General features: G+C 57.2%; 1 protein-coding gene across 2 annotated transcripts in view; it reads left to right on the forward strand.

Annotated features, from left to right (window-relative positions):
• The window catches only part of KCNH6 (potassium voltage-gated channel subfamily H member 6), a 33,753-nt gene that overhangs the window by 14,137 nt on the left and 5,930 nt on the right, over window positions 1-13,686 (forward strand). The window contains exons 4-10 of one of the 2 annotated variants that reach the window (XM_074849454.1): window positions 861-970; window positions 2,801-3,113; window positions 4,658-4,869; window positions 9,337-9,765; window positions 10,550-10,949; window positions 11,240-11,439; window positions 13,393-13,645. In XM_074849454.1, the coding sequence (XP_074705555.1) occupies window positions 861-970; window positions 2,801-3,113; window positions 4,658-4,869; window positions 9,337-9,765; window positions 10,550-10,949; window positions 11,240-11,439; window positions 13,393-13,645 (1,917 nt within the window). The remainder of the gene's footprint in view (window positions 1-860; window positions 971-2,800; window positions 3,114-4,657; window positions 4,870-9,336; window positions 9,766-10,549; window positions 10,950-11,239; window positions 11,440-13,392; window positions 13,646-13,686) is intronic. The other variant, XM_074849455.1, reaches the window with a different exon arrangement.

Here is a 13,686-nt window from a genome sequence, read left to right on the forward strand (position 1 = left end):
CCAGGATTTAGGCCACTTTTAGTCCAGTTAGTGAGTGCAACTAGTGCTGCCGGGGGCCAGCTGGACCCCAGGGCTGACCCTGGCCCCAAGGCAGTAGGACATGAGCCTGGCTGCTCACACTGACCCTGTAGTAGCAGGCGGCTGCGGTCTCCAGGGACCAGCTCTAGAAGAGGATGAGTGACTTTGTACTGGATGTCACAGCCAGGAGCATTGGGTCCTGTTGTGGGCACCGCGGTTCGTCTCCACATCCCTTCCCCTCCTGAACCGCTTTCACAACTCCTTGCAGCCCTGACTGCCCTTGCTCCAGTCCCAGTCTCTGGTGAGGTGGCCTCCTGGTCCCCTGTGATGGCAGCAAGGGACCCCCCCTCTTTGATCTAGCATCCCTCACCTAAAATCCAGAACAAGTCCAGGAACAAAATTGCTAGAACTACTTTTTTTAATGCCTTGGTAATTTACCATCTCTTCTGTGTGCTTTCTTTTCCCCCCAAGTCCCATGAAGGAGATTGAGAAGCTCGATTTCCTTCAGGTCTAAATCCCTTAAGTGGCTTTAACCTCTTTAATTGGCTTAGGGATGATCTGCACCTTTCCCATCTTGCATCCGCCGTTGTAGGGACTCCCCTCCAGCCCAGCAGTGCTTTCTGCCAGTTCAGGGTCTGCCTTGAGCACATGGTGATGTGATGGCATGGGAATAGCAAGTGTGTTGGAGGAGGAAGGGCCACACAGCATGTACGTCCCCCATAGTCGCCCAAAATTCTCCATAGCCTCTTCCCCTGCTACCGCCCTGCCCTGTCTTGCTCCAGCCGTCACGTGCAGCTAGGTTACATCTGTCTCTCTTGTGTTTTGTTTTTCTTTTTAACAAGGTCAAGGTAGGAGGTTGAAGTTTAGTCTCCCGTCCCTGCGGCGACTCAAAATCCAGCGGAAATCTCTGCCCACCAGTGAGTTTGATGGAGTAGCCATTGACTATGGAAAGGTAACCGTAGCCTTTGTCTGATATAAGCCCATGCCTCAGGCCAGGTCCCAGCGCTCTTCCTCCGCTCTCCCCATCCTGCTCTCCCTCGGCTGCTGTGGCTCAGGCCGTATCCGGCGGTAGGGGCTCTGGTACTGGGTCAGTGCTGAGCACTGGCCCCGGCAAGGGCTGGCGGTGAGCGGCGGTGCTTTGGTGGCGTGGGATAGAGCTAGGCAGCGCTGCTCTGCGGGGCCAGCCCGGCGCGGCACATGCCGTGGCTTGCGGGGGGAGTGGGAGATGTGCTGAGCTGGCGGGCACCGCTGCTGAAGCTGGGAGGAAGGTCTGGCTCCGTAGTGCAAGTTGTCCGGGATGGTGGAGCTCCAAGGAGTTGTCCCCACCTTAAGGAGGGGACGTGCTGGTGATGGCAGGAGACTGGAGCAGGTCTGATCTGAGTAGGGACTGGCAGGGACTTGCAGGCAAACCTCAAAAGGGCATATTTCCCCACATTCTCCTGGCAGGGGCCAGGCAGCGCAGGCAGCTCTGGCTTCTCAGTCCTCCAGCAAAAGCTGGAGGGTGATGCTGTCATTGCTGACACAATGAGACTGAAAAAATGTTGGTGGGACCTCTTTAGAGATTGCTGTTCTTGGTGGCTTCTTGACTGTCAGAAGTGCTCAAGATACCTCTGGGCATGTTGTTTTATGAAATGCTGCAGCTCGAGGCACAGGGCTGTGGGCAGGAGGCTTTTGCTCTGCTAACACATCCCCAGGCGCCAGGCTCTCGCTGTGCTGGGTGTATCAAGACAGCCTGGATAAAGCTGCTTCCCAAAATTACAGATGTGATGAGGTAAAAAGTGCCTGTCTTCTCAGACGTCGTGCTTATGGCAAGTTGAAGACGTGTAGCATTATCAGATGCTCTGAGTATGTTGCTCCTATGGACACCAGCGCTGCTAAAGGCTCTGGGTAGCCCCAGGTTGAAGCTGCATGTGCGCTGCAGTGTTTCACATGTGCATACATGGAAGATGTGCATTGAGGACAACCTGATGATCCACTGCTTTAGTGGAGCTTGGTCAAGTGGGAGCAGCCCAGCAGATGCAGGGGCAGCCAGCAGCCAGACCCTCCATGCACCCTAAGACCTGCAAAAAGGTCCTTAGGGATGGTGAGAAGTGCCACAGTCCCTCCCGTAAGTACGACTGGAATGGGCATAGACCCACAGGTTTCTGCTCCAGAAGGTGTTTGCTTTGTGTATCCCATTGCAGAAGTCATTAAAGGCTGGAAAGTCTTTAGGTCTCCAGGGAAAAAGGTTTAGCAATGGCTCAGGGTTGCTGTAGGAGAAGGAGCACATATGGCTGAATTTGCAAGCCCAGCAGCTCCTCCAGTACTTCCTGGTGCAGAGCACATCCTCCCCCATAGACACCAGCACAGACCCAGGGCACCAACCCTCGGTGGTGGCCTGAGCTCTTGCAGCAGGCAAGGGAAGGGGAGGCCCAGCGGTGGGATGTAGGGCCACCTCAGAAAAGTGCACAGCAAAGCAGGTACTTCAGGCAAGCCTATTCCTAGGGTCTCCTCTTCTCTTCTTGCTCTGGCCTGCTTCCCAGCTGCGCAGCATCGCCTTGCAAACCACCCCACAGCCACCCAGCCTCCGGTAGGAGCTGGTGGGAGGTAGGAGCTGCCAAGTCCCTGAGGACTCGGTCGCCCCACCACAAAGCAGGTCCTGGTCCCAGATGGAGGTGACCTCAGGAACCGCAGCGCTTCCCAGCCCTCTGCCCCTCCTCTTACCTCCCCCAGCTCCCCCTCCTTCCTCCCCAGCACGCGAGGACTCCTTCTAATAAAACGCTTTCTCCTGGCTGTCTTAAAGCCTGGTGGTGACTCCCTGATTTTGAGGGACTTGAAGACATCGCCCAAGGAGAACTGTATGCAGTCAGAGACCGAATCCCTCCTGGAAAAGGAGCGGAGGCCGAACCTGGAGGCCGACCCCACCCTACAACACTCGTCCCCGAAACAAGAGCCTCCCTTGCTGGGCCCACGAGGGTCGTACTCTGCGTGGGGTTTCTTTCGGTCTCGCCCTGGGGGCAGCTTCCACAGCCTCCGCAGGGTCTCCTCCTTGGACAACTTTGAGGCTGCGAGGTCTGAGTTCCAGAGAAAATTCAGGGAAAGGAGGGCAAACTCAGGTAGGGGAAAAACCCTGGAGTTGTCGGTCCTACTGCGGGAGCCACGGTCCTGGGCGAAGGTCCCGGCACATCTTGGGGGGGGAGGTCTCTTACCCTGCATTGCTTTTCCCTCTTCAAAGTGGAGATAAGCTGGGGTCTTATCCCCAAAACCCACTGGTCTCCACATGATTCCCTGCATCGGCAGGTCCTGCTCTTTGGGTAGAGCCATCCATGGTGTTGTGCGTGAGATGTGAGACTACGTGAGGTTGTGTTTGGCTGCCCCACACGAGGGGCATCCCGATGCCGTCCCACTTTCCTGGGAGGGAGGGAAGGGGTCTGCAGGCATGTGCAATGTGAGCTGTGTCCATGCGTTGCAGGTGCATGAGACACTGGCCAGGCCACTCTGTAGGGCTGGAGGAAACATACCTCCACCACGGTGTCCATGTCCAGACCTTGTTCCTGTGAGATAGATGATGACAAATAAGATGGAGGTCAGGCAAGAGAAGCCTCAGTAATTGGAGATGGGCAGAGATCAGTCTGTGGTGTCTGGCTTGAGAAAATAGGGTGGGGGATCATGATCCTCAAATAGTCACAGGTTATGGCCCCTCGGGAGGGGACACAATATAGAGGAAGGGAAGGGGGTTGAGTGGGGAGGAGAAGGGTGACAGCAGGATGGCTGGTGCTAACTGGGCCCCTTCACAATGTCTTCAGACACCTCCTGCCCATGACATCTCTTGGGTCAATGTCAGAATGCAAGGGATAGAACTGAAAATATAATGCTGCCCTGCCCGAAGGAGATAGAGGGGTTGGGACACACTGGTTACAGTGCTTGGGGATGTTCCTTGGGGGTGTGGGTACATGCTCCCTCCATGACTACCCATTGCCACAAGCAAGAGCATGAGCAGACCAACTCTGGGGCTTCTTCCCCGGTCCTGCACTGGGGTCACCCAGAGAGGCAGGTCTCCAGGGAAAACTGCTGGGATCCAGCCCCACCACAGCTCTTCTTCAAGAGAAAGCTCTGACCTCCCTACCTGGAGCCTGGGGGTGGAGGATACATCTGGGTGGGGACATCATCCAGCTCCTGGCTCAGTTTGGTGGCCAAAAACCAAGGCAGCAGCTCAGGAGCTGTTGATCAGGTTGAAGCATGCAAGGGTGGAGGAGACCCACCTCCTCCTTCATCTGCTTCCATGCCAATTTTGGCATTCCTCCCTGGTGGGTCTCATTGGGGCTGGTCCCCAACCCACCACGGTCTTCAGGGGTAGCAAAGGATATTGGGTGCCTCTGCATTTTGGCAGCTGGTCTGAGCCCCCTGAAGGAGATTTAATGGTGAAAGATGGGTGATGTGTCTGAAAAGCAGCGCCCTCTCAGGCATCTCGGGTTGGGCATCCCATGTCAGGAGCCACCCTGAAGAAGCCAAGCCTTTATGGCCAGACAGACATTGGTACCTTCTGGTGGCACCTTGGGGTGGTTCTCAGCTCCTGGATGGCCTGCACTGAGACCAGGGCTCCGCGGATTGGCTCCTGCTCATACCATCCTCCTCAACGTTCCTCTCCATCCTCTTTCAGAGGCTTCCCACGTCAAACCCAACCCCCCGAACTCCACCTCGGACTCAGACCTCATGAAATACCGGACCATCAGCCAGATCCCCCAGTTCACGCTCAACTTTGTGGAGTTCAACCTGGAGAAGCACCGCTCAGGCTCCACCACGGAGATCGAGATAATTGCTCCCCACAAGGTGATGGAGCGTACCCAGAATGTCACCGAGAAGGTCACACAGGTACGTGGGCTGCCCCCTGAGGCAGCGGTGGGGTGGTGGTGCTGCTGCTGGGGTACAGTAACAGCCATTCCTGTGGCTTTTGGAGGAGAGGAGCAGAGAGGGCAGTGATACCTGGAGATTCCATCCTAGGAAATGCCAGTATCCCTGTGTTTGATTTTTATTTCTTCCTCTGAATGGTTGAAATGCCCTTTTTTCTCCCCTGAATCAGTATTTCTGGTAATTTGTGGCCAGGGAAACACAGGCATTAACTGCTCATGGGGTGATGGTGGCCTTGAAGGGTCCATGTTTGTGTGTGCATGTAGCTTCATTCGTGGGGGAGGCTCTGGCCACCGTTTTCTGCCCCCCAACACCAGGGATGGAGCCCCCAGAGCACCCTGGCCCCGAGGCGCTCGGGAAAGGACCCCACACCAGGAGCACGGGTGGCCATGCCGAGGGCCACAGGATCCCCTGGGAGACAGCAGGTGGCACTGTACTGTCACCAACACGGGTGGCACTGCCCTGTCACTGCAGGGGACACTTGTGGCAGTGCACTGTCACCGAAAGGGACACGTGTGGCACTGTACTGTCGCCGTAGGGGACACATGGATGTCAGTGTGTGAGAAAGGTGCTGCTGTATCCTGCAGTCCCGAGTAGGGAGCTCTCACCAGTGGGGAAACTGAGGCACGGGAGAACCACGATGCACAAAATATGTCTAAGGGCACCTCCCACCGTTGCCAGCAGCAGCAGAGGGCCAATTTAATGAAAATGCTGCCATCTGACCCTAAAAAGCCTCCAGCCTGTACAGTTTTCTCCATCAGAGCAGGGTGCTCTGCGGGATTTTCCTCCTGTCTCAGTGCTGGCAAAACTTTACCCTCACAGTCTCCGTGCATGTGGACGGGCTCCCCGCTCCCCGCAGCACGGGGCAGTTTTTAGGCTTGCTGTGCCCCTGGCTTGTCCCCTTCATCCCAAAGTCCACTTAGAGCCTCTAATCTGGGGGTGACCGCAGCAACTGGGGATCAGCCCCTGAACATCCCAGTGGGATGGCGAGCAGCCTCCATGCCCCTGTCCCCATCACAGGGGACACCCACAAACCAGGGACTGCTGCTGCCTGCTGGGGTGATGCAGGGTCATTAGCTAGCTGTGGGGTGACAGGATCAGAGCTGATGGGTGGTGGCTGCAGGGCCCTGTCGTGCAGCCATGCAGCACCCCCAAAGGTCGATCTTCCCTTTGCCTTAAATCTCCAGACAGGATGGGATGGGATGGGATGGGATGGGATGGGATGGGATGGGATGGGATGGGATAGGATGGGATGGGATGGGATGGGATAGCCCTCTCCTCCCTACTGCATCTCCCCATGGCCTCGGGGAACGCAGGCGTCCTGCCAGTCCTCACCCCGACGTTCCCCACGCCTCCCGTCAAGCCACAGCTCCCCACTCCTGGCCGCTAAATAATTCACGGATGAGGCAGAGACAGCGGCGAGACGCTGCTAACGGCATCTAAAAATACCAGCTGGCGAGCAGGGAGAGGCAGACGTAGGCTGGTCAGGGTGGTCTGGCCCCACAGTGAGCAGGCAGGGAGGGCAGGTCACAAGTGCAATGAATGTGCTGGGCTCAGCCTGCCAGGACTGTGGCTCCAGGACATGGCTGGAGGCATGTGGGGACACTGTGTGGTTGGTGCCACCAGGCTGGGGTCCTACCTTGTAGGGGCACCTCTCCCAGTTCTCCTGAACCGCCCCACAGGCAGTGGGTGGTGGTTGAGCTGGGCAGGAGGGTGCTGGAGACAGAGATGTGGGGGCTCAGTTGTGTCAGGATCTGTGCTGGGAGGGACACTGGGTCAGTGCCTACCTGCAGCCAGCACCATAGGCCTGATCCTGCCCAGTCCCTTTTGCTTGAGGGTCTCCTGGTGACCCTGGCATGGGCGCCCTCCCCAGCTTGGTGTCCCCCTCCTCATCCCCATCCCCAGCATGGGGGAGGAGGAAGGCACATGGCCGCTGGACCCCACGGGGCCCGAGCAATGGTCTGGGTTAGCCAGAGCCGTGGGAGCCTCCCCGCCTCCATCACCCACAGCCCACACGCACCCTGCTCCCTCCTCCCTCCCTCCTCCTCCTCCCGCCTGCGGCTGTCTCGCTCCCTTGCTTGCTGCCCGGCACGCAGCACCCCACTGCCAGCACCCCGCACCCCACTGCCAGCACCCTGCACCCCACACCATGAGCCTGCAGCTGCAGCTGAAGCCAGTAAGTGCGGGGAGAAGGGGAAGAGGGAAGGGGCACCCAGTGGGATCTCCACGGGGAGCAGCCAGCACTGCCACCAGCAGAGACTCCTGGGGCCACCCAAGGGTGCCACCCACAGCCCTCCCCATCCCCATGGGACAGAGAGAGTCAAGGCTGCAGCTGCTTCCGTACTCTGCATTGGTTTGGATGCTCTTTTGGGGGTTCTCTTCCCTTTTCTGCCTCAAATCTTGGGAGTTGTGGATTTTTATTAATTCCTGCCTGGAAAACAACAGGGCTTGATCTGCTCCTGCAATAGCAGGAGCAGGGATGGAGGGCAAGGCAGGCATCCCAGTGTGGGGATCAGCATTTGGAGGCCCAAATTCAGGACTGGCCCTGCAAAGCTGCCTCTGGCCAAGCAGGAGAGGGGGATTTGGCTGCTGAGAGTGGGAGCATTGCTGGTTTTCCCAGACACAAGGCGTAGGAGCCTATCTCAGGTCTGCTGGGCACGTCTTAGCTTTGGGACCAAGCATTTTACCAGTGTTGCCTTGTTCCCTTCCCTGCCGGCCCCACAAGAGCTGGTCCCCAAGCCCAACCAGTGCCTCATTCCCCTCCGCAACGATTGTGTTTGGGTCATTTTTTCCAATCCCTCCCCTCTTCATCCGCCAGCGACGTCGGCAGTTCCTGCTGCCCCATTGGCGCTTTCGTCCCCACGGGGGCTCCAGCATTGATTAGGTTTGATTAATCCACACCGGGCTCCTGAATGCCCTTCGCAGCCACATGTCCCCCACCCGCCCGGCTGAGTGCATGCATGCCTGCATGGGCGATGCCACGGCCCCAGTGCTGCGTCCGCCGTGCCGGTCGCTGCCGGGACGTGCAGGGTTGGGGGCCCCCATGGTGGACACCCGGACTTCAAGGGTCAGCTGCCGCCTGGGGCGCCGGGCAAGCTGCAGGCAGGTAGGAGAAGGGGACACCCCCAGGGTGTTGGACCCACCAATGTCCTGGGGCTGCAGGACGTGGGAGCAGCTGTTCATGGTGGGACGGGGCTGGGGGGCTGGGTATGCTCTGGGTCGCAGCACCAGGAGCCCTTGGGAAGCCCTTGAACCCTTGAACAAGACGGGTGTCAGTTCAGGAAGGATCAGGCGCTTCTTCCAGATCTGTTGCCAGAGGCATGGTGGTGCCCAACACTGTGGCCTCAGGGCATGTGGAGCCTCCTCCCTCCTCTCCTTTGCAGCCCAGCAAAAAGCACCCTTTTAACTGGGGGCTGGGTGCCAGAAGAGAACATTGAAGTGCCCCTCGCCCTCCCTCGCAGGTGGCACTGGTGGCTGGCACCGTGAGGACACGAAGGGGACAACAGAGCAGCAGGGGCAGGGAGGAGGATCTGGCTGCCCCCAGCTCCAAAGAAGCCCCTTCATGCCACCATCTCACAGCACCCAAAGCAGACAGCCCCGGCCCTCCCAGTCCCCAGCTCCTTGCATCGTGTCCCCAGGGTGGCTTCAGAGCCCATTGGGAGCTGGCATCGGTCCTGGAGGGGGGAGCTGGGACAGGCCTGGGATGTGTGGGGACTCACGGGTGCCATGGGACCACATCCCCATGAGGGCAGACAGACCTGGGGACACATGACAATATGGGAGGGTGCCTGCATGCATGGGGTGGTGTTTGCATGTTGGTTTGTATCCCTGCGGATGCTCCGATGGGAAATGGGTATTGCCTGAGGCCAGGCTTTGCTGTGGGTGGCCCAAGCTGTCCCCTTGGCTATGGAGGACGTCTGCGCCAGAGGGACATCAAGGGGAAGGTCCCTGCTGGGGCTGAGAAAGGCACCATGCAAGGCAAGCCTAATGTGTCACCACCTTCGGGGCCAGGACATGGCACAGCCGTGGGACTGCATGGCCAAGCTGCCCAGCCCCGTAGCCCTGCGCCAGGGACACCCAGCAGCTCCCAGGGTGGTGGCACAGAGCTGAGGGCAGAAGGAGGCACTTTCCTCTCTGCTGGCATGGGAAGGTCTGAACAGCATAAAGCAGGCAAACCACTGTGTCAATGGTGCTCTGGCCATCAGAGACAGATGAGGAGCTGGGCAGACCTTGGTGTCAGCTATAGTGGGCATCTCACCTTGTGGCCTCCTGGACAAACACATACAAAGGCAACAAAGGTGAAAAGGGTGTAGGAAACCCATTGCATGCTCCTCACTGCCCTACCAGCATGTGGGAGCCCCTTACCTGGCTCCTGGCCTTATCCAACCTCTCTCCTGGTCTCCTGTCCTTCTCACACCCATCTCCTGACAGGTGCTGTCCCTGGGCGCTGATGTCCTTCCTGAGTACAAGCTGCAGGCGCCCCGCATCCACCGATGGACCATCCTGCACTATAGTCCCTTCAAGGCTGTGTGGGACTGGCTTATCCTTCTGCTGGTCATCTACACGGCTGTCTTCACCCCCTACTCAGCTGCCTTCCTGCTCAACGAGGAGCAGGTGGAGGAGAAGCACTGGGACTGCAGCTACTCCTGTGACCCACTCAACATCATTGACCTCATCGTGGACATCATGTTCATCGTGGACATTGTCATCAACTTCCGTACCACCTATGTCAACATCAACGACGAGGTGGTGAGCCACCCTGGCAAGATCGCCATCCACTACTTCAAGGGATGGTTCCTCATTGACATGGTCGCTGCCATTCCCTTTGACCTGCTCATCTATCGCTCCGGCTCTGATGAGGTACAGGCAGGGCCTGGATGTCCATCAGGATAGGAGGGGTCTCATGGATGGGTAGGGAGAGATGAATGGGAGAGAAAGAGGGATATGGATGGCTTGATGTAAGCAGTGGATGGCTAGATCTGCAAGGAGAGGGGTGGTTGGTCAGAGGGATGGACAAGGATGTCATCACAGGTTTTTATTAAGCAGCTGGGACCTGAGATTTTATTTAGTAGGGTCAGACAGCCACACAGACCCCACTGTAAGTGCTAAGATGGAAAGTAAGTCTCATTGGACCCACTCCCCTTGCTGGGGCTGACCCAGCAGAGCAGGCTGGGAGCTTGGTTTAGGGACTGGCCCCACATGCCAGAGAGGCCAAATTTGGGGTCGCATTGCCAGCCAGACTCAAAATGTTGTCAATGGGATGGCCCTGTGGTTACTGCGCTACCTGGAGGCCCCACCTCAGCTGAGAGCCTGTGGGGTGGTGTGAAAGGCAGCTGTTTTGGGAGCAACAGTTGGCGAGGTGAGGACCCATCAGGAAACATGGGGTTGGCCTTGGCTCCTCTCACTTGCTGACCTGTAATCCCAGAGCTTGTTGCCTTTATGGTCAGCAGAAGGGAACTGCCCTTTCTGTGGCATAATTCATGTAACCTATTTCAGATGTCACCTCCAGGACAAGGTGATTCATGCTCTAGAAATGCATTTTTATCCTTCATAGGGAGCACAGCTAGGCTGGAGACATGGACACATGCCTCTGGCTAGATTTATCCTTTGCTGGTCCCTGAGGTTTCTCACCTCTCCCCTGCAGACCACCACCCTCATTGGCCTCCTGAAGACCGCCCGGTTGCTGCGCCTGGTCCGCGTGGCCCGCAAGCTGGATCGTTACTCTGAGTATGGAGCAGCCGTGCTCTTCCTGCTCATGTGCACCTTCGCCCTCATCGCCCACTGGCTGGCCTGCATCTGGTACGCCATCGGCAATGTGGAGCGGCCCTACATGGAGCACAAGATCGGCTGGCTGGACAACCTGGGTGACCAGATCGGCAAGCGGTACAATGACAGCGACCTCTCCTCCGGCCCATCCATCAAGGATAAATACGTCACTGCCCTCTACTTCACCTTCAGCAGCCTCACCAGCGTGGGGTTCGGCAACGTCTCACCTAACACCAACTCTGAGAAGATCTTCTCCATCTGTGTCATGCTCATTGGCTGTGAGTGCTGGCGTGTGTCCTGCTGTCCCCATCCCTGCTTTGGAGGTTGGAGGGGCTGCTCTAGGGAGGAACGGGGAGAGCACATGGGATTTTAAGAGAGCATCTCCCTCCGCCTATACCTCTTCTGCACAAACAAATCGATGGAGTAATAGATAGAAATAGGGGTTTCAGAAACCCACTGGTTTCAGGTCCATGGTAGATATGGGGTTTGGCAATCTTCTGGTTCCGGGTCCGATGTAGTTGGACATGCATCTCCCCATGTCCTGCTGAGTCCTGCCCTCTTGTTGCAGCTCTGATGTACGCTAGCATCTTCGGCAACGTCTCTGCTATCATCCAGCGCCTGTACTCGGGCACGGCCCGCTATCACACACAGATGCTGCGGGTCAAGGAGTTCATCCGCTTCCACCAGATCCCCAACCCCCTGCGCCAGCGCCTGGAGGAGTATTTCCAGCACGCCTGGTCCTACACCAATGGCATTGACATGAATGCGGTGAGTACAGGGCGCAGAGACCCCCACGTCCTCATGGTACCTTGTCCTGAATGACCCAGAATCTAGCTCTGGGTCCACCCAAACATTTCCACCCTTTTGACCAGGGTGGAGAGGAGGCAGGAGAAGACATGGGAGGCTGGAAACAGAGTCTGTCTGCCCATCCGCCTCCTGCATCTCCCTTTCTCCTTCTCCCCCTCTGTCTGTCCATCCCTCCACATCTACCCAGAGGTTTTTTGGGGCCATGAGGACATTTCTTGGCCAGAGTGCAGGTTTGGTGCTGGCACACTGGTGAGGAGCTGAGACCCCATCGGCACCAAACACTTTCAGGCTGGTGTCTGTTGGTGTCACAGAGCTGCGGAGCAGGTATCGATCCAGCTCCTCTCCACACTGCTGGTTGCTAAGCAAAGTGCATCCTGCTCTCGGCAGCAGGGAAAGGAGGACATTTAAATAAACCTCGATCCATTTTAATTAGAGCCCAGAGAGGCGGCTGTTTGTTAGCAAAGTGGGGATCAATAGCGGAGCCACACTGGAGAGGCACCGTGTCTCCAAGCCCGGCGGGGAGGCTTGTGCCGATGGCGCCGGGACACCGGAATGAGGAGGGGGCTCAACCGAGGAGTCCCGGGCGGGGGCCAGAGTGGCAGGACTCAGCTCACAGTCACAGGGTTCAGTGCATAAATGTGCTGGTTCGGCCAGCTGCAAGGCAGAGAGAGGAGTGAGAAAGGACAAGGCGAGGAGAGAGATGGGACCTGGTACTCCCTGTCTCTTGGCCCTGGGCAAGTCGTTAGCCTGCTCATTCCCAGTTCATGTTCCCTTTTTTCCTAAGATTTGATCCTCCTCCATCCCTGAGCAATTTGATCCTCCTCCATCCCTGAGCACCGTAAGGACACAGATTTGCATGAATTCAGTCTCTCCATCTTCAGTTGGTGCTGCCACATTAAACAACGGCAGCATTTGGGGGTTTGCTGCTGGGAGAGCTTCAGGCTAAACCTCTCCCATGGAGGAGACACCCTGGGCTGGACATCGGTGGCAATAACTAGAAGCAACGCTGTGGCCCGCTACCAAGCACAGGTTTTCCTGGCTTAGTGCAAACCCAGGTCACAACTCCCCTGTGACGAGCTGAGCTTGTGGCTTGGACGTGCCACCGCTCACACCAATTCCTGCTGGATGCTGCTGAGATGCAATGCGATCTAATCAATCATCCCACAGCCCGATCAATTCGTCCACCCCTGATTTCCCAGTAGGGAAACTAAGGCACTGCTGCCAGCCTGTGAGATCATGATGGAGCCAGGAACGAGACGTGCTTACCAGCCCCAGCCTGGCTGTCCCAGATTTGGCCACCAGCGGGATGTAAGCAGAGAGGAGAGCAAGGGGCACCCCAGGGCCATATGCTGCTCTCCAAAAAAAACTCAAACCCAGGTGGATTTTGTCCTGACACCATGAGTCATTGATGGCAGTGGCTTTCTCCGTATTGTGAGTTTTACCTTGATTTCACCTTCAGATTTAGCTTTTGTTCAATATGAGGTATTTGCCACGGGTATATTTAGCTGTTGCTGCACACAACTGGCCCGTGCTGCTTCTTGGCATTCAGGCAGGTGCTGTTTAATTAGGACAGCACCTCGTTACCAGTTTGTGATCTCATTCAGCTAAGATTAGTGGGCGTAAAGATGAAAAGGGGGATATGCCACCAGTAGGTATAAATAGATTGATCTGGTTATTATTATTTATTGCTTGGGAGTGCTCCCATCCCCAGCCGTGTGCAGTACAAGGCAGGGACAGGCAGGCAGGCATCCACCAAGGGAAGATCAGATGTCCCCAGCTTCGGCTTTCTGGGCTCAGGGGCTCCCCATTTGGCCCCACCATGTCACGCTGGGTGTCGCACAGCCTCCCGGGGCTGCCACGGCGGTCTTTCCCAGGGATGGTGATGTAACAGCATCTCTCCCTCGATCTTTGCAGGTGCTGAAGGGCTTCCCTGACTGCCTGCAGGCAGACATCTGCCTCCACCTCAACCGCACGCTGCTCCAGAACTGCAAGGCTTTCCGAGGAGCCAGCAAAGGCTGCCTGCGTGCCCTGGCCATGAAGTTCAAGACGACTCATGCGCCGCCCGGAGACACCCTGGTGCACTACGGAGATGTCCTCACCACACTCTACTTCATCTCCCGGGGCTCCATTGAGATCCTCCGGGAAGACATTGTGGTGGCCATCTTAGGTGGAAAAGTCCTTCCTTCTGGGAGGGCGAGGGGTGATGGA

Source organism: Strix aluco, chromosome 24 (genome assembly GCF_031877795.1).
Source record: "Strix aluco isolate bStrAlu1 chromosome 24, bStrAlu1.hap1, whole genome shotgun sequence".
NCBI lineage: Eukaryota > Metazoa > Chordata > Aves > Strigiformes > Strigidae > Strix > Strix aluco.